Source organism: Pelobates fuscus, chromosome 1 (assembly GCF_036172605.1).
Source record: "Pelobates fuscus isolate aPelFus1 chromosome 1, aPelFus1.pri, whole genome shotgun sequence".
NCBI classification, from domain to species: domain Eukaryota; kingdom Metazoa; phylum Chordata; class Amphibia; order Anura; family Pelobatidae; genus Pelobates; species Pelobates fuscus.
Genome location: NC_086317.1, coordinates 410183973 through 410205148, shown reverse-complemented (window position 1 = coordinate 410205148; position 21176 = coordinate 410183973). Strand labels below are relative to the sequence as shown.

Genomic DNA, 21176 nt, shown 5'->3' with positions numbered 1-21176 from the left:
TTTTTTTGACAAAGGACACCCTCTATCCTCCCTTAAATTCGTGGGCATAGACCACATCCCCCCTCCCAAGAGAGGTGGTAATAGAGGCAAAATGCTGCTTCAGAAAGAAGCATATTGGATACATCAGTTAGACACGGTGGCCCCTAGGGGTTTGAATGAAAATATCCCTTATTACTCATTTATTTAGCTCCCTTAAACAGTACCAGTATGATTTTATGATTTTAGACATACAGGCTATTACCCCCTATCGGGGTTTGTAGACATGTATTCATACCTTAGTGATACAATTGATATGTTTTTTTATGGCTATGACGTCAAGTGCTATGTTATTTTTTTCACACATTTATTGCACAATAATCTCTGCATGTTTTTAGCACTATATTTTGCACTTTATTTATTGCACGTCATCACTTTAATAATTACTTGGTGTAGTATCTTCTACAGTCACAGTATTGGTATGTATCCCTAGTGGCACTATAAAATTATGCCATATGTTTTGATAAAATTATATTATATGTCTTTATAAGATAAACCTTTATTGGTTTTCTAGTTGCCTATGTCACATTAAAATATTGCATTTATCACATCCACATGTATTCACCCTTTAACTCACACATGGAGTTTGTTTAATACACTACCGGTGGATTGTCTGCATTATGTTGCTTAGCAACGCCCCACTTGCCGGCTATCTATACGGCACGCGTCACGTGACGATACGAGTCACGTGTCCCACTGAAGGTGGAGCCACGGGTTGAGTGCTCGCGCACACCCGGAAGCATAGCCGATGCTATACGCACGGTTGATATGCCGGCCCCCCCTCCCCTCTCTATTGAGTTACAGGCCCTCTGATATGCAGAAGAAAGGGGCAGTGCTGGGCAGACACCTAATGCGCACACCCGGAAGTACACACGGCGGAAACGCCGAGCACACCATGCACCTGGGTGAGTCACTCTTAATTATTGTTATGGCTATATATTCGACATACATTGCAAGCACTATGTGTTGTCCTATCATTTTTTGTCTGACCCTGAGGAAAGTCCCGAGCGGGGACTGAAACGTTGGTCACAGATTTTAAATATGATTGAATAAAACTTTTGGATTTTAACAAGACCGGTGAGCAGCTATTATTTGGTATTCTATATATATATATATATATATATATATATATATTGTGGGTAGTGATGTCCCGAACGGTTCGCAGGCGAATAGTTCCTGGCGAACATAGCGTGTTCGCGTTCGCCTCGGATGGCGAACATATGCGATGTTCGGTCCGCCCCCTATTCGTCATCATTGAGTAAACTTTGACCCTGTACCTCACAGTTAGCAGACACATTCCAGCCAATCAGCAGCAGACCCTCCCTCCCAGACCCTCCCACCTCCTAGACAGCATACAATTTAGATTAATTCTGAAGCTGCATTCATTTTTTTATTTTTTATTTTTTTGTGTGTTTGTGTTTATTATACATTATCCTCCATAGCCAGTAACCTGTGTTTATTATACATTATACCCCATAGCCAGTAACCTGTGTTTATTATACACTATCCCCCCATAGCCAGTAACCTGTGTTTATTATACATTATCTCCCCCATAGCCAGTAACCTTTGTTTATTATACATTATCCTCCCATAGCCAGTAACCTGTGTTTATTATACATTATCTCCCCCATAGCCAGTAACCTGTGTTTATTCTACATTATCCCCCACAACCAGTAACCTGTGTTTATTATACATTATCCCCCCACAACCAGTAACCTGTGTTTATTATACATTATCCCCCCATAGCCAGTAACCTGTGTTTATTATACATTATCCTCCCCATAGCCAGTAACCTGTGTTTATTATACATTATCCCCCCATAGCCAGTAACCTGTGTTTATTATACATTATCCCCCCATAGCCAGTAACCTGTGTTTATTATACATTATCCCTCCATAGCCAGTAACCTGTGTTTATTATACATTATCCCCCCATGGCCAGTAACCTGTGTTTATTATACATTATCCCTCCCATAGCCAGTAACCTGGGTTTATTATACATTATCCCCCCATAGCCAGTAACCTGTGTTTATTATACATTATCCTCCCCATAGCCAGTAACCTGTGTTTATTATACATTATCCCCCCATAGCCAGTAACCTGTGCTTATTATACATTATCCCTCCATAGCCAGTAACCTGTGTTTATTATACATTATCCCCCCATAGCCAGTAACCTGTGCTTATTATACATTATCCCCCCATAGCCAGTAACCTGTGTTTATTATACATTATCCCTCCATAGCCAGTAACCTGTGTTTATTATACATTATCCCCCCATGGCCAGTAACCTGTGTTTATTATACATTATCCCTCCCATAGCCAGTAACCTGGGTTTATTATACATTATCCCCCCATAGCCAGTAACCTGTGTTTATTATACATTATTCCCCCATAGCCAGTAACCTGTGTTTATTATACATTATCCCCCCATAGCCAGTAACCTGTGCTTATTATACATTATCATCCCATAGCCAGTAACCTGTGTTTATTATACATTATCCCCCCATAGCCAGTAACCTGTGTTTATTATACATTATCCTCCCATAGCCAGTAACCTGTGTTTATTATACATTATCCTCCCATAGCCAGTAACCTGTGCTTATTATACATTATCATCCCATAGCCAGTAACCTGTGTTTATTATACATTATCCCCCCCATAGCCAGTAACCTGTGTTTATTATACATTATCCCCCCATAGCCAGTAACCTGTGTTTATTATACATTATCCTCCCATAGCCAGTAACCTGTGCTTATTATACATTATCATCCCATAGCCAGTAACCTGTGTTTATTATACATTATCCCCCCCATAGCCAGTAACCTGTGTTTATTATACATTATCCTCCCATAGCCAGTAACCTGTGTTTATTATACATTATCCCTCCATAGCCAGTAACCTGTGTTTATTATACATTATCCTCCCATAGCCAGTAACCTGTGTTTATTATACATTATCCTCCCATAGCCAGTAACCTGTGTTTATTATACATTATCCCCCATCGTCATTTATCGTTGGATCTAGGCAGCATGATGTCTTAGGCCGGCCCAGAGAGTGAGTGAGTGAATAATATAATATATATGTTCAGAAACATATTAGTAATATATGTAAATCGGGTTCATGCAAAGAGGGTGAAAAGGTATTAAAGAAAAACACACTTATTGCATCAAATTTACAAAGCCAAACTTTGAAAAGCTTTCCTCATTTCTTTCTCGGGATGAGGAATATATCGGTTGTAGACTGAGGATTTCCATCTGCCCAATCATTTAATAATATGCACTGGAGTGTCAGTGTTGAAGGAGACCAAAGCTGCCCCTATTCTAAAGGAAAGACCTGAGACATGGATACAACCCAATCTTAGGAGTAGTGTTCTGATGTAGAAGATGAATTTAGCCGTAGTCAGAGGGATTCAGTGAGAGTAGTGGTGAAATGTGTGTGGCATGACTGAGTGTGGGTAAGTAAGAGTCAAGTATTTTAACTGGGCACTAGTTTTAGGTGGGATAAAGTGGTATAGCGGATGGATGAGTAGTTTGGTTAGTTTTAGAGGTTTGTAGAGAAAGTATATAGTGATCATGATTTTTAGCGATATCCAATATTTTTAAGGTGGTCCCAGTGCCACCACTCATATCTGGTGTTACAGTAGCTTGCATTTAAAAAAACAAACAACTTTTTTGACTGTAATATAACGTGTGCGTTTCAGGGCCTGCCAGGGCACAGTGTCACACCAGTGCAACTCATATCTGGTGTAACAGTAGTGTACATTTAAAAAAAAAATACAGGGGGCTTGTTGTCACCTTTCGGGAACCCTTGGTGTTGTACGTGGCTGGGTGGAGGAAGAGACCTTCAATGACATCAGTGAGGACAAGGAACGGGACATGGCTAGCTTGGTATCCAACCTTGTGCAAATGGGGAGTTTGCGGTTGTGCAAATGGACTGTTTGCGGTTGTTTGCGGTGCGTTAAACGGGGAGTTTGGTCTGTCACTGTGAAGCGGGCGCAACCCTTACACTTCCTGATCGATACAACATCATACCTGATGTTTTAAAGCACGTTATTCCAAACAATTTAGGAATGTTAGGTGATTTATGCCCTTTATGGATTAAAACCAGACTCTGCATCAACTATGTAATTTTCCATGGGAGTTTTGCCATGGATCCCCCTCCGGCATGCCACAGTCCAGGTGTTAGTCCCCTTGAAACAGCTTTTCCATCACTATTGTGGCCAGAAAGAGTCCCTGTGGGTTTTAAAATTCGCCTGCCTATTGAAGTCTATGGCGGTTCGCCGGGTTCGCCCGTTCGCGAACATTTGAGGAAGTTCGCGTTTGCCGTTCGCGAACGGAAAATTTTATGTTCGCGACATCACTAATTGTGGGGTGTATCCAGGAAATTGGCCTTGAGGGAGAAAGAAGGGTAAATCCCACCCTGCCTTTTCCCTGTGTGTCAGTCACCTTACTGGGTTGGGTGCGTGTCTAGATCACAGTCTTAGGCAGAAATGAGTAATACATGACTAATGATTTTATTTCTTGTTTTGTGCTGATGGAAGCTGAGATACGCTATCTCATAATGTTATGCAATTTGATCAATTTAACCAAGGATGCTGACTTAAAATCTAAAAAAATTTAATGAAACATCTTGTTCTTGTTTTAACCACAGAAACTGTTGCCAATCCTAAAAAATTCTGCAGTTACAAAATGATTAAAAACTGATTGAGAAGTCACACGTTTGTGTATCAGGCTGAATTAATGATGTACATCAAGTCTGCTGCAATACTTTGCTCCCATTGGTGGGATAACAAATAGCCACTGAGTATCATATCATGCTTTTCAATATGTGTGGCCAAATTAACATGTGGAGGTCTAACTTCATTTTGCACATAGATGCTTGTTTTTAAGGGTTATAGATTTGCTTTCATTAACATCAGTACACACTGCTTCTTTGATATAAGGATTGATTGTGATTTATGTTAAAAATAAGCATAAACTTTTTTAACTATGTTTTTGTACCCAAACCATGGCCCACTGTAGACGCCTATCTTTGTTATAGTAATGCAACTTTCCTCAAAGGCTTATCTCTCTCAAGGCCGGTCACTAGCCTGCCCATCTTCAAGTGCCACTCATTTAAAAAATATAAAAACTCGACTCATGGGTTAATTTTTATGGACAAAATGTATTATGTATTATGTATTATCTGCCCCTGCATATTCTTTTTATATTTTCATGTCTTATGTCGCATAATCTGAGTATGATTCCTCACATTCGTGGGTTTACTATAAATAAAGTATTTTAAAATATATATAAAATATGGGCCTTAATTTAATATTGTCGGATAAGCTTTCCAAATGATTTAATAGGCCTATGGATTTAATTCATTTGAATTAGTACCAGAAGTGATTCCAATCTTAATTGTAAGCTTCCTTGTTGACCTACCCACAGTCTTGAAGCCAGTCCTGGATCATTTCCATAGCCCTTTCATCTGAAAATACAATTGTATTATGTTAAATTGTGTCATAGACTTCAGATAAGAGCTACTAGATTTATTATACTAGACATCGTGCATTAGAGTTTTTTCACAAAATTAGGAATTATAGTGATGTAAAATCTGAATCTCCGTTACCGAACCAATTATTACTGTTACATTCATAAGACAGATTATCCTCCCTGTTTTAGTTTATACAAGGCTATATATCCATGATTTTACCATTGTAACCCCCATTCAGAAACAATCATAACAGAAATGAAAAACAAGACACTTACTTTCCAAAACAGCATTATTCAAGTCTTCGTAAGTCAATCCTGGGATAGGCATGGCGGAATTGTCCACTGTACCTTGCTGCTGTTTTGATTGTCTTATCAGGGTTAATCGACGCTCCAAAGAGCATGCTCCTATAGTAGATGTGTACGTCATTGATATTGTGAAGTGACAGCAAAATGAAAACCCTGTAAAATAAAAAAAATATATAATAAAAAATAACATATATAAAAGCTTATATTTTATCATCTTAGAAAGATGTTTGATAACCTGTCTACCTTCTACCATCACTATAATGCCAACACAAGAATAATTGCTGATTGGTTTGATGATTATAAGTATAATTGTCCCATATAAAAATAGAGTACATATCACACAGCCACTAGAGATACTTTCTAATGAAGACGTTTCAATAATTTAAAGTTCAGTTTTGCCAACTACTTTGAATGTTTCTCATGAGGGTAGCCATGCTTTGAGAGTTAAGGAACACTCTTATATGATAAGTATATTTAATTTTAAAAGTTAGTGTTCCTTTAAGAATCTGGATTAAGAATCCAGAGGTTAGAATGCAAAACTGGTGACATGACCTTCAACACCCCAGAAGATAAATAACAGCATGGTCTTCTATAAGTATTCTGTAAGTTTTCCTGAAGATGGTAAACCTAGCCTAACTAAGTTGTGCAGTTGCTGATCCAGGTTCTGTTGACGTTTCCCACCATAAATGTCCCCTGACCTCCTAGATATGGCCCCGATCCTTGAGCAGTTATTGAATTATTCATGGTTGGCTCAGTGACCTTTTACTGAGTGGGCATTATAGGTGATCTCTTGGTGTGTAGACTAAATGCCACAACAGAATTACACTATATGGTTTTTCCGTTTTCTTTTTGTCTTTGTTTCCATATGCTTATCTACCATCTGAGTATTTATTTTACTTGACTATAGGTAAGTGTAGACCCATTTTACTTATTAGTTAGCGATCCACATCGACATTGGTAATAGGTTTGGGTTCACCCTTAGACCTTTCTCTCTTTTTATTTGTGCATTATAGGCGATCTGGCTTAGTGTAACCCTGTATGTGAGACATTTAATATGTAGTTTGTGTGCTCCCCTGAAAGATATCATTAAATGAAATATTTATATATTGTGCGTTTATCTCTAGAAACTATCTGATGCTCACATAGAGCACCTGATATGAGTAGTCAGTTATTAAGGCATCCATAGGCAGGACCTTAGAACCTCACATTCCATGCCCCGAGAGATGAAGTTCTCTGGCACTCAAAGAGTTAACTACAACTACAGCTATTCATTCACTTCTGTTCACATATCTAGTGATATAGTAATATTTTCATGGTGTTGTACTATATAAATAAAAATGATACCTTACGGATAATAATCAAAGTTCTACATTTCAGCAGAAAATGTCGGTGTAAATAAATACAGGAAAATATCTATAATCACTAAAGACACACTTTTTTCTTTCCATATCTAACATTTAATCTTTGTTACTGTGGTATGTGTATGGCCTCTCACTAGTGGTACTGAATCTTAATATGCTCTCTCATGGGGTATCTACTTAAAGTGTGCATAGCTCACTCAATAACTGAATGCTGTATGTGTCTCTAGTGATTGTGACTTCTTAGTGTTATTACTAGTCGTACCTACCTCTAATAACCATAACTGATCACTAATAGTGGTATCTACTACAATATGTTTCCTAAAGGCAGGTTTTTTCAGTGCCGTTACCCAACTCACTAGTTTTAATCAGTTTTTATGCATCACTATACGCTGTTCTCCATTCTCTTGGGAGGCTTTCTTACATGCAGTTTTTTTCAGACTATAGAAACAGGCTGATTAAACCTACACATATATTGGGCTAAAGCAACCAAAATATACAAACAGAGAGCACTTACCTATCAGATGTTGTGCCACTGGATATGATCACTGCTTGAACTGCAATGACAGAAACATGTTCCCCGTTTACTGATAAAACACAGGAAGCTATGTATGATAATCACTGAGCAACAAACAATTTAAAGAAAAAAAAAAAAAAAGCACACTATTATGACACTAATTATGCTGCCCCGGATCTATACATATGCACTTCTCTATTCTCTATTCTGAGTGTTTTTTTGAGAGCCAGGGGTACTGTGACTAGGCAATTAGATGTTTATTACATTTGGTTAAAACAGTATCTTTATTTTAAAATGTTGCCTTTAAGAGAAAATGTAAATGCAGAACGTCTTAATGTAATGTTACTGGTGCTGCACTCATATTATTACAGTACCTTTTATAATGGTGTTTGTATATGCACACAAACTGGCATTCCATAGAAATATACCCCAACATTCACAGACACACGCACAAATAATAGCCCAACTCACACACGTCACACTACATAGGATGAGGAAGGTGTTTAACCCCTTAAGGACCAAACTTCTGGAATAAAAGGGAATCATGACATGTCAGACATGTCATGTGTCCTTAAGGGGTTAAGGGAAACAAAGGTGTGTGCACACCTGATAAAGGTACACACCTCTTTTTACAGCCATCATACAGCCTGGAACCCATGGCCTTTCCTATAGGTAAAGGGTAAGAAGAGAGGAGGAATCTGGGAGAGAACATTTATTATCACAGAAAACACACAATTTTAATAATTAACACGGCTCCTCCCATACAATTCCATAAAAAAATATGCAGCTTCACAAATACACCTCCAAAGCACATGCAGCCTTTATCATGCATAACTCCCATCACACACATCGTTCCACACATACGTCTATCCTCATGCACACAACCCAACATATGCAAAACTCCCACCACACATATACATACTCCATCTCACACACTGCCTCTCACATACATACAGCTTCACTCTCTGCATTATTTAATATCCATCACACACACACACACACACATAAACACAATGCATCTCTAACACACACACTCAATACACCCCTTACACACATTCAATGCACCCCTTACAGACACACACACACTGCATCCCTTAAACATACAAACACAGATTCACACAATGCATCCCTTAAGCACAACCATAAACACACGATAGATCCCTTACACACAAACATACACTGCTTTCTATCCCTGGCACGAAAACACACTGCATCCACTACACACACACACACACACTGCATCACCTACACAAACTGGTATCCCTATACACTACATTCCATAAGCACACACTTTAGATCCTACTCTAACACATAACACATCTTCTACACACTACACTCCCTGTGAGTGAACTCATGGGTGGAACATATAGGTGGACTTATGGGTGGGCCTTATGGGCATACTCACCGTCAGGCCCTGGGAGCCCAGACCTTGAGCTGTGCAAGGGGCCCAAAAAAATGGAGCTGCTTCACATTCCAATTGAACATTGATTTTTGTGACCACAGTTACAAACAGTCGCCAGAGAGCCTGTTCTACACCAAACCAGTGGAGCCAGACTGCAGCCAGAGCCCATCATCATCATCATCCTCATCTGGTTGTAAATAGGCAATCTAGTATATTAGTGACACTAATCTCTAATTTACCTCACATTAAAGGGACACTATAGTCCCCAGAACCACTGCAGCTTAATGTAGTGGTTCTGGTGTCTATAGCCTGTCTCTGCAGGCTCTTTAATGTAAATACGCACTGTGTGCAGGACTGGCGTTAGTTCATATGGCAGATCATATGGGTGGGGCATTGTGATGTCACATGGAGGGGGGTGGCAATTTTTCTTTTGTCTATGGCGGCAAAAATCCTTGCACCAGCCCTGGACGGAACTCTGCAGGTGGCAGCAGAAAGAAGCTGCCCCCCAAACGCCCCTGCAGATGCCTTGTTAGCGTTGTGTCCTGGGGGGCCCAAGAGCTGGCAGGCTACCTTTGGGCCCCCCTAGGCTGGCGGCAGCTGTTATTGCCGTTGTGTCTCGTGCGCCACTTAGTGAAGCCGGGAGCCTGGAATATGACGTCAGTCCAGCTCCCGGCATCACTAAGCGGTGCATGAGTGGCTGAGCAAGAAAGATCACAGCTCCCTTGCTGCATACTCTGCCTGTCCACTCCCTGCCTGCACGCACACCTGCCCAGCAGCACTAGCAGCAGCCCCAATAGCCAGTCCAGCAGTCCCAGTCCCACTGGACCAAGGTTAGGAATGTACTTTAGCTCTCCCAGGAAGGCTGGGTGGATGTAAATTAATTTTGTATTTTTTTTTTTAAATTATAATTTGTGAGTATTGGGAGAAATGTATAGTGTGTGTGTCTGTCAGTGAATGTGTGTGTGTCTGTGAGTGAGTGTGTGTCTGTCAGTGAATGTGTGTGTGTCTGTGAGTGTGTGTGTCTGTCAGTGAGTGTGTATGTGTCTCTGTCAGTGTGTGTCTGTCAGTGAATGTGTATGTGTCACTCAATGAGTGCGTGTGTCTGTCATTGAGTGCATGTGTTTGTCATTGTGTGTCTATCAGTGAATGAGTGTGTGTGTCTGTCAGTGAATGTATGTGTCTGTCAATGAGTGTGTGCATCTGTCAATGAGTGCGTGTGTCTGTCAGTGTGTGTCTATTAATGAATGAGTGTGTGTGTCTGTCAGTGAGTGTATGTGTCTGTCAATGAGTGAGTGCATCTGTTAGTGTGTGTCTAAGTAATAGTGTGTGTCTTTCAGAGTTTGTCAAATGTGTGTGTATGTCATTGTATGTCAGTGTAACTGAGAGTGTGTGACTGTCAGTGAGTGTGTGTGTGTCAGAGACTCTGAATGTATGTCAGTGCATGTATCAGTCAGAAAGTGTCTGTCAGTTAAAGTGCATGTGGCCTGGACATGAACGGGGGCCTGAGTTTCATCCTGCATGGGGCAGCACAAATCCAAAATACACCACTGTGTGGGTAGACAGGGTGGAGAGCTGTGACAGGGTGTGTGGGGGCTGTGACAAGGTGGGGATGTCTGACAGGGTGTGTGGGCTGTGACAGAGTGTATGTGGGGTGACAGAGTGTGTGGGGGAGCTGTGATAGGGTGGGGATGACAGGGTATAGAGGGGGTGACAGTGTATTAAGAGAGGGTGTAACTTCAACAATACAGAACTAGTGCCTATGAAGATTAGCAAACACTCAAAGTATTACTATTAATTATAACTTCCATCCAAATGGAAACAAAGGTAAGAACTACATATAATGTGTGGTATTTGCTAAATGAAAATGTAGTAGCATTGAACGATGTTCATTCTAAACAGGGCAGAAAAGAGAAAGTAAGAGAGGAGAGAAATAAAGAGTGAGTGAAAGGGGGAGTGGAACAGAGATAGGAAAGAAAAGATAGGAGACAAAGAAGAGGAGACACATGCATATACTTAACAAACACACAGAGTAGCAGACACCAGCAAATACTTAGACGCTTACTGATTTAATCCATGTGATTGTTGTGATGTCATGAAAAATAACAGTTTTAGAATTCATTTCAAAACCAACACAATCATATATTCAGGTACTTGCAACATTCATTTTTTTCTTTTTTGTTGAACATTCTCTTTAAAAGGAAAAACCCCACAAATTAGAAATGTAGTTTATCATTTGTATCACTGGTGTGTAACAATTCTATGTAAGTGGGTGATAGTCACTTTGCAAAGCAATGTCTTTCCATCCTACCACAGGCATCTCAAACAGGCACGATGCTCACTCTACTCTAATGGCCCTGGTGTCCTTTGCAAAGCTCTGTTACAGTGCTCTGTGCATGGCCCTCCCAGCACCATAACCACTATAAAGCACTGTAGGGGTTAGGCTGCCCGGAGTGCCCTGGCATCCCCCATAATAAGTAGTCAAACCAATTCAGAATAGTTTGACTACCTACCTTTGGTCTGCCAAGATACTTTCCCTGCCTCCACTAAAGCTCAGTGAGAGACAGAAACTCCTGCCTTCGTTAGCTGTCCTGAGCTATGCCTTACAGTGCAGCATCAGTTGATCAATCTCAGTCAATGATACTGCAAGCCGTATCTCAAAGAAAAGAGTTTCCAGCTTGCATATAATTGTAGTAAATTGATCAAAGATAAATTCAGGAGAAGGCTCAACCAACAAGGTAAATTCACAGCAAAATTGTAATAGAGGTGGAGAGCTGTGCCTGTAAGAAGGCAAACCATCTTAAAACAGTTTGACTACTTACTATATGTGCCAGGAAATTCCTGGCATCATAGCTACTACACTCTACTATAGTGCCATGTAGTGGTTATGGTGTTTTGAGTGTTCCTTCAATAGGCCAGGATAATTTTATTGGCGGTCAGCCTGGCATGAATTTATGCCAGGCTAGCATGGCTCTTTTTCAGACAATATCTTCATTTGAGTGGTTCATTAAGGGTGTCACCTGTATTCCTCACAATATGTGGTGTAATATCTTGTTGCTATAATAGAAACAATGTAGTAAGACTTCTATGGGCGGTTTCACCATTTGCGTGCCTGACGGGTATTTTTTGACTTTACAGAAAAAGAAGGTTAAATGAAAGATGCTTTGTTAACATTGTAATTAAATAGTCAAATTGTTGCTGACTAAGCCATGATGTGTGATGTGCAGTAATTTCCCAGTGCCAACCCAAACAATAAACAGCATCACGTTTCCGTGCCAGAATCTGCCCTCAGCAAAAACTGGTTCTTCGTGTATCGAACACAAGTTGCAGTTTTCCTCTGAGTTTCTGTCAGCCTTGGACAGGTTTTCCCATCAGACAACGTGAGTTCAATATCAAGGATGGTTTAGTAGAATTTGGTGCACGGTTACCAGATATAATTTTATTCATCTCACTTTTTTTTCAATATACGGATAGTTCCCGACTTTACAAACTAATTGGTTCCGAAGCAGGGCCGGACTGGGAGAAAAATTCGGCCAGGGCATTTTTTTATCATAGTGGCCCACTAAGAAGGGGGCGGGGCAGAGAGGGTGTGTTTCGTCATCACCAATGACAAACACGCCCCCTCTCAAAGTGAGCATGTTGGTTCAATGCTCTTCCAGGGCAGACCATGCGCAGAACTCTGCTAAAGATCTCTAGCATGAGAAAAAAAAGCCCTGTATTTGTTCTGCACAGTGCAAGCAAATTTAATAACATGCTTGCACTGTGTTTCCTTGCAACTTGTCTCTGGTGTCTCTATAAATGGATACCAGGAGACTAAAGGGCCAGGAAAGAGTATTGTGCATGTGTTTGGAGCCTGCTTGTGGGATTGCGTGTGTGTAGAGTGAGCTGATTGTGGTGTGGTATTGTGTAATAAGGTCGGTTTTAGTGGTGTTGTGTTTTTGGTGTAATGTAATGCATATGTGGCTAGGGGCTGTAGAGAATGTGTGTATAGGGGATGTAGTAAGTGTGTGCATAAAGGCTATAGTGTGTGTGTGTGTGTGTGTGTATGTATATAGGTGATGTAGTGTTTGTAGGGGTTGTTGAGAATGTGTGTTTAGGGGTGTAGTATATGTTTGTTTACAATGAATCTAGTGTGTATTTTAGGAATGTAGTATGTGTGTGTAGGTGGTGCAGTGTGTGTGTATACAGGAGTCTAGTGTGTGTTTGAAGGACCCAAAATGTGTAGGAGATCTAGTGAGTGTGTGTATATAACGGATTCAGAGTGTATAAAGGGATCTAGTGTGTGTATATGATCCAGAGTTGGGTAAGGAATCTAGTATGTGCCTGGAACGTAATGTGTTTAGGAGTGCAGTGTGTGTGTGAGGGGTGCTGTAGTATATATAATATAATATAATATAAATATAAATATGTTCGGAAGTATTGTGTGTGTGTGTTTGGTGCAGTGTGTATGTGTGAGGGGTGCAGTGGGTGTCTGTAAGGGATGTAGTGTGTATGTGAAGGGTGCAGTATGTGTGTGTGGTGGATGCTGTGTTTGAGGGGTGCTGTGTGTGATGTGTGGGGGCTGTGTGTGATTGGTGTGAGAGTGCTGTGTATGATGGGTGTGAGGGTGCTGTTTGTGATGTGTGTGAGAGTGCTGTGTGTGATGTGTGTGAGAGTGCTATGTGTGAGAGTGCTATGTGTGATGTGTGTGAGAGTGCTGTGTGTGATGGGTGTGAGACTGCTGTGTGTGATTGTGAAAGTGTTGTGTGTGATGGGTGTGAGAGTGCTGTGTTGTGTGAAAGTGCTGTGTGTGATGTGTGTGAGTGCTGAGTGTTATGGGTGTGAGAGTGCTGTGTTGTGTGAAAGTGCTGTGTGTGATGTGTGTGAGAGGGCTGTGTGTGACAGGGCTGTGTGTGATGTGTATGAGAGTGCTATGTGTGATGGGTGTGAGAGGGCTGTGTTGTGCGAAATTGCTGTGTGTGATGTGTGTGAGTGCTGTGTGTGATGGGTGTGAGAGTGCTGTGTTGTATGAAAGTGATGGGTGTGATGTGTGTGAGAGTGCTGTGTTGTTTGAAAGTGCTGTGTGTGATGTGTGTGAGTGCTGTGTGTGATGGGTGTGAGAGTGCTGTGTTGTATGAAAGTGCTGTGTGTGATGTGTGTGAGAGTGCTGTGTTGTGTGAAAGTGCTGTGTGTGATGTGTGTGAGTGCTGTGTGTGATGGGTGTGAGAGTGCTGTGTGTGATGGGTGTGAAAGTGCTGTGTTCGAATGCAAGAAGGGATTGAGTGTTTGGGGGGAGTGGGGGATAAAATAAAAAATAAGTAGGCATTATGGGGGGGGGGAGGGGGGGGTCCGGCACTCTGACATCATCCCTGGTGGTCCAGTGGTGAGTGAACTCTAGCCTGTGGGCTAGAATTCACTCTCGCGAGAGCCTGTCGTTGCCATGGCAAGATAGAGCTCCACCGGGTCCTCCTGTCCCTCCCCAGCCGCATGTGTATGCAAGTGGTCTTTGATCTCCCCACCGGCCCGTCGTGGCAAACAGCGGGGCCGACGCTCGGATAGTGTGGGCCCTGCATAGACCTGCAGGGGAGATCCTGGGACATCCCCTGCCGGCCTCGGCCCATGGCCACCGCGGCCCGGTGTGCCCGATGGCCAGTCCAGGCCTGTTCCGATTGTAGTTCATAAAGTGAGAGTTCATAAAGTGAGAACTAATTTCCCATAGACAAAATTTAATAAACACGGGTTCTGTTCCTGACCAACAAATTTTACCATTGAAAACCTAAATTATTAAGTACAAATACAACATGAAAGCATAGCAAATACATGTATGTTGTAGGAATTTTAAAGGCATGCATACCATATTGAAATCTTCTTTAAATTATCATCAATCCTCATACTATTCAATAAAGAGACATGCTACACTTGTTGAATGGGAACGTCTCTTAAACCCTCATACTTATTCATTTTCTTCATTATCAGCTTGCTCCTCTCCTTTTTTAACCCCTTAAGGACGAGTGACGGACGAGGTCCGTCACTCAGGGGAAACCCTTAATGACGAGTGACGGACCTTGTCCGCCACGCGGTAAAATTAACCCCAGATCGCCGCAATCGCGGCGATCATGGGGTTAATGGTGCTCCGGTCTGCCTCTGTATTAGAGGCAGACCGGGAGCACGCGATAGTGCTGCCCCAGCACATGTGCCCGCTCTGACAGCATGTCAGAGCAGGCACATGTGCTCAGTATACTCACCTCCGCCTCCCTGCACTTCCGGGTTCACTGTGAAGTGCAGGGAGACAGATCAGTGCTGATCCTGCCCCCTGGTGTAAAAAAAACAAAGTACAATTAAAATCCCACCCCCCTTTACCCATTTTAATAAAAAATTAACCCCTTCCCTGCCAATTGATCACTGACTACAGTGATCAATTGGCAGGGATTACATTTTAATATGATCTGATTATTTTTTTTTAACCCCTGAGGGTTAATTCTTTTTTTTTTAACCCTCAGGGGTTAAATTTATTTTATTAATTAATTTAAATATTTTAAAATGATAAATTTAGCTAGCTGGGGAGGGTGGAAGTTAGTGGGGAATTGGGGGATTTAGTGTTAGGCTAACTAGGGGTTAACGTTAAAAAAAGTTTTAAAATAAGCTTTAAAAAGTAAAAAAAAGTTTTAATAACGTTTAAGTAAAAAATTTTAAAAAATAAACCCTTTACACTGTCCAAATAAAAATTAACCCCTTCCCTGCCAGTCGATCACTGCCTACAGTGATCAAAATACAATTTTTTTTAACCCCTGACGATTAACTTTTATTTATTTTTTAACCCTCAGGGGTTAAATTTATTTAATTAACTAATTTAAATATTGTATAATTAAATATTTTGCTAGCTGGGGTGGGTGGGAGTTATGGGAAAATGGGGAATTTACTGTTAGTGCTGCTTACTGCTAGTTAGGGGTTAACGGTAAAAAACAAAGCTTAGAAAAATGTTAAATCTGTAAAAAAAAGTTTTATGAAAGTTTAGGAAACTTTAAAAAAATTAATAAGCAAAACAAAAGTTTAAAAAATTGTTTTAAAAAGTAAAAAAAGTTTTAAAAAGTTACAAAATACATTTAATAACGCTCATTACCACTACACCTGGTACAAGCTAGCGGAAAAATGATCCCACGCTAAGGTTCAAAATATGCCTTTTGAAATACCCTGGGATGTCTTCTTTAAGAAATTGTATGGCTTTATGGGGTATTTGGATTATATAGCCTGGTAAGATACTCTAAAATGGGACATGGGCACAGCGTAAAAATTAAAAGTTTGAAAAAAAATGGAATGGCGGTGTCCCAAATGTGCCCCTCCGATGTCCACATATACCTGGCAAAGGTACATACGGGGGTATTTTTGTACTCAGCAGACATAGCTGAGCAACATATGAAGTATTATACAGTGGTAGTACACATAAGGTTTGCAAAATATACTGTGCAAACTCACTTTGTGTGTCTAAAAGGCAGAAAAAACGCTTATTACCACTACACCTGGTACAAGCTAGCGGAAAAATGATCCCACGCTAAGGTTCAAAATATGCCTTTTGAAATACCCTGGGATAACTTCTTTAAGAAATGGTATGGCTTTATGGGGTATTTGGATTATATAGCCTGGTAAAATACTCTAAAATGGGACATGGGCACAGCGTAAAAATGTAAAGTTTGAAAAAAAAATGGAATGGCTGTATCCCAAATGTGCCCCTCTGATCATTGGCGGATCCAGGGGGGGGGCAACGGGGCAATTGCCCCCCCCGAGATTCTCCCCTGCCGGCTAGTGCAGGGCTGACATTGCCCAAGTGCCAGCCCTGCATTGTGCCTGCAGACCGGGAGGGAGATCAGTGATCAGTGATCTCCCTCCCCGGTCCGCAGGCACATTACTGACAGCCGACCGGCAGGGGAGGGAGAGAGGACCCGGGAGCTGTTACCAGCAGCTCCTCCGGGTCCTCCTCTCGCGAGATTTGGAGCGTTGCCGCGGTTACCACGGCAACGCTCCAAATCTCGCGAGAGTGAACTCTAGCCCTGGAGCGCGGGCTAGAGTTCACTGGAACCACTGGACCACCAGGGATTCCCCACTGGGACCACCAGGGATCCAGAAATGTCCCCCCTCCTCCTCAATAAAGGTAAGAAGGGAGGGGGGACATAATATATTTTATTAAATACATTTTTTTTTTATTTTTTTATTAAAAAGCCTCCCTTCCCTCCTCCCCTCCCCCATACACACTGCCCCCATACACACTGCCCAACATACACTGCCCCCATACACACACTGCCCCCATACACACTGCCCCACATACACTGCCCCCATACACACTGCCCAACATACACTGCCCCCATACACACACTGACCCCATACACACACTGACCCCATACACACACTACACACACTGACCCCATACACACACTGACCCCATACACACACTACACACACTGACCCCACACACACTGCCCCCATACATACACACACTGCCCCCATACACACAAACACTGCCCCCATACACACAAACACTGCCCCCATACACACAAACACTGCCCCCATACACACAAACACTGCCCCCATACACACAAACACTGCCCCCATACACACACTGCCCCCATATACACACTGTCCCCATATACACACTGTCCCCATACACACACTGTCCCCATATACACACTGTCCCCATACACACACTGCCCCACACACACACTGCCCCACAAACACTGCCCCATACACACACTTCCCCCTTACACACACTGACCCCATACACACACTGACCCACAAACACTGCCCCACATACAAACACTATACACACTGACCCCATACACACACTGCCCCCACAAACACTGCCTCCATACACACACTGCCCCACAAACACTGTCCCCATACAACACTGTCCCACAAACACTGTCCCCATACACACTGCCCCACAAACACTGCCCCATACACATACTGCCCCGCACACACTGCACACCTATACACACACAGTGCCCTACACACCCTGCTGCCCCCCCATACACACATTGCCCCAAACACACACACACGACCCCCCCATACACACAGTGCCCCCCATACACACACTGCCCCACACAGACATACAGTGCCCCCCCATACACACACTGCCCCACACAGACATACAGTGCCCCCATACACACACTGCCCCCTAACACACACACTGCCACCCTTACGCACTCACACTCACTTCACCGCTCACACACACACTGCACCTTTCACACACACTTCACCCCTAACACACACCACTTCTCCTATGCCCTATATCCCAGCAGACCCCAGGTAAGTTGTCAAACTGTTCTTAAACGGTATGACTACTTACTCCGGGGTGGGATCCTGGCACTACTGGCACCATAACTACTACACTGAGCTGTAGTGGTTATTGTGCTAGGATTATTTTTTTTAAATAATCTACAAGTGCCCTTCCCGAGATCAGGCTCTGGATCCGCCACTGCCTCCGATGTCCACATATACCTGGCAAAGGTACATACGGGGGTATTCTTGTACTCAGCCGACATAGCTGAGCAACATATAAAGTATTATAGAGTGGTGGTACACATAAGGTTTGCAAAATATACTGTGCAAACTCACTTTGTGTGTCAAAAAGGCAGAAAAAACGCTTATTACCACTACACCTGGTACAAGCTAGCGGAAAAATGATCCAACGCTAAGGTTCAAAATATGCCTTTTGAAATACCCTGGGATGTCTTCTTTAAGAAATGGTATGCCTTTGTGGGGTAGTTTGAATTATATAGCCTGGTAAAATACTCTAAAATGGGACATGGGCACAGCGTAAAAATGTAAAGTTTGAAAAAAAACTGGAATGACTATTTCCCAAATGTGCCCCTCCGATGTCCACATATACCTGGCAAAGGTACATACGGGGGTATTTTTGTACTCATCTGACATAGCTGAGCAACATATGAAGTATTATACAGTCGTAGCACGCATAAGGTTTGCAAAATATACTGTGCAAACTCACTTTGTGTGTCAAAAAGGCAGAAAAAAAACGCTTATTACCACTACACCTGGTACATGCTAGCAGAAAAATTATCCCACGCTAAGGTTCAAAATATGCCTTTTGAAATACCCTGGGGTGTCTACTTTAAGAAATGGTAGGCCTTTGTGGGGTAGTTTGAATTTAAAACCTGCGAAGATGCGTGGAAATTGCACATAGGCCCAGCGTCAAAATTCAAAGTTCTGTAAAAACTGATATGGCTTGGTCTCCAATATGGCACTGTAGCTTCACAAAATAGTGCCATAGACATACAATGGGGGTGTTCTTTTACTCAGAAGACTTAGCTGAGCATAATTTGGGGTGTTTGAACTTAGTGGCACATATGAAATATACAAAATGCCCAGCAAAAAGGCAATCCGTATGTAAAAAAATGCCCCAAATTATTTTTTACCACATACTTTGGCATATATTGGTGAAAAAATGGGGGCATGTTAAGGCACATCAAATTAAAGCCCTTTCTGTCCTTTAAAAAACGGTATATAATATGCGTCGGTGCAATAAATTAGTAAAATGCAAATTGCAGTTGAACGCAAACAGCAAAAAATGCCGTTGTCATTAAGTGAAAGACAAGCTTCTGAAGCTCTGTCCTTAACCCCTTAAGGACCAAACTTCTGGAATAAAAGGGAATCATGACAGGTCACACACGTCATGTGTCCTTAAGGGGTTAAGGGGTTAACTTTTCTTTTACTCCTTTTATTTTTACAGCTCTCAAACTCTCCTCCTTCTCCTCTCTTACTTTAAAGCTTGCATCTCTTTTTTAGAACTTTTCTGTTACTCTTTTTATTTTTACAGCTCTCAAACTTTCTTCCTTCTCCCCCTTTTCCTTCTCCTCCTGCTCCTTACTATTGCTGCCTGCCAAAACATGGCACAATGGGAAACACACATACACACAGACAGCTTTGTCAGACACACACAGACAGCTATGTCAGACACACACAGACCAATCAAGTCAAGTCTACACTCAATAGCACACAGTGCAATAATATTACAGGATCTGCAATGTATGCCCATGAAAGCACAAAGAGAATACAGTGCAATCTAAACCTGGTTTTTAGACTTTCCTTTATCTTCAGGAACAGTGTTCCTGATCCTCATCTCTCGTCTACTCCTGACCACAAATTCTTCTTCTTCTCTTCTTGTTTGTGCTCCAAAGCACTCTTCTCGGTCCTGATCCGTGGACCACTGACACAAAATGGAGGTGAGACAAAATGGCGGCACATCCAGAAAAAAGTTCATAAAGTCGGGAGTTCATAAAGCGAGAGTTCATAAAGTGAGAAATGCCTGTATGGTGTATTATTGATAGGAACTAGTAATACAATGTATATTGTAATATAATGAAATATTAGAATTGTAGAAATTAAAGCCAAATATTTTTTTAAAACTCTATACGATAAAGTAATTTGAAAGCATGGGTGGCATTCTTTTCTCTCTCTAGGCAGACAAATTAATGCAATCAAATGTATTTTTAACATTTAAGAGTAATGCACCTAATACTGTATGTAGGGTCAACGCATCTCACATTTTTTAACATACATAGATATTAAATATATCTGCTCAGCTATCAGTTTATTTCAGTTTCCATTCTAACCACTGTCTATCTAGTCATTCAATCTCTTCTGAGTTCTGACCACTCTCATTCAACAAATTTCCACTTGTGGAGATAAGTGTCTTATATCCTGGAGAGAGCTCTGTCTTCTGGAGCGATCTAGGTTTCCACAGGCACAGATGTCTCTTGCACTGGTCTAAATATGAAGTGCCATGCTATGACTTCATATCCTGTCACTGTCATTATGCTACAGTTCTCATGGAAGTGGACATTTTAAAATCAAATCAAGTGATACAATTTTTTTTATTTTAATTCTTTATTTTAGTGTGGCAAAAATCATGCAAAGGCACAAATACAAATCTTAAAAAAAAAATCATATAATATAATAATATTGATTTTGTAGCAAGTTTTATCGCAGAAAAAAAAACTAACAACTGTGCTAAAGGCTTAGGTGAGAGTAAGCAAAGAGAAGAAGAGAACAAAAGAGTCAGTAAAGGGAAGAAAAGGGGAAAAAGGAGGGAGGTAAT

The 21176-nt window shown here is 41.5% G+C and overlaps 1 protein-coding gene across 1 annotated transcript in view; it reads right to left on the bottom strand.

Moving 5' to 3' along the window:
• Nucleotides 1-5908, bottom strand: part of TESPA1 (thymocyte expressed, positive selection associated 1) — a 56978-nt gene extending 51070 nt beyond the window's left edge. Inside the window, exons 1-2 of the mRNA XM_063444797.1 lie at nucleotides 5788-5908; nucleotides 5461-5506 (exon numbers count right to left, since the gene is read on the bottom strand). Of these exons, the coding sequence (XP_063300867.1) occupies nucleotides 5461-5506; nucleotides 5788-5839 (98 nt within the window). The 5' untranslated portion in view covers nucleotides 5840-5908. The remainder of the gene's footprint in view (nucleotides 1-5460; nucleotides 5507-5787) is intronic.
• Between the last annotated feature and the right edge of the window lie 15268 nt (nucleotides 5909-21176).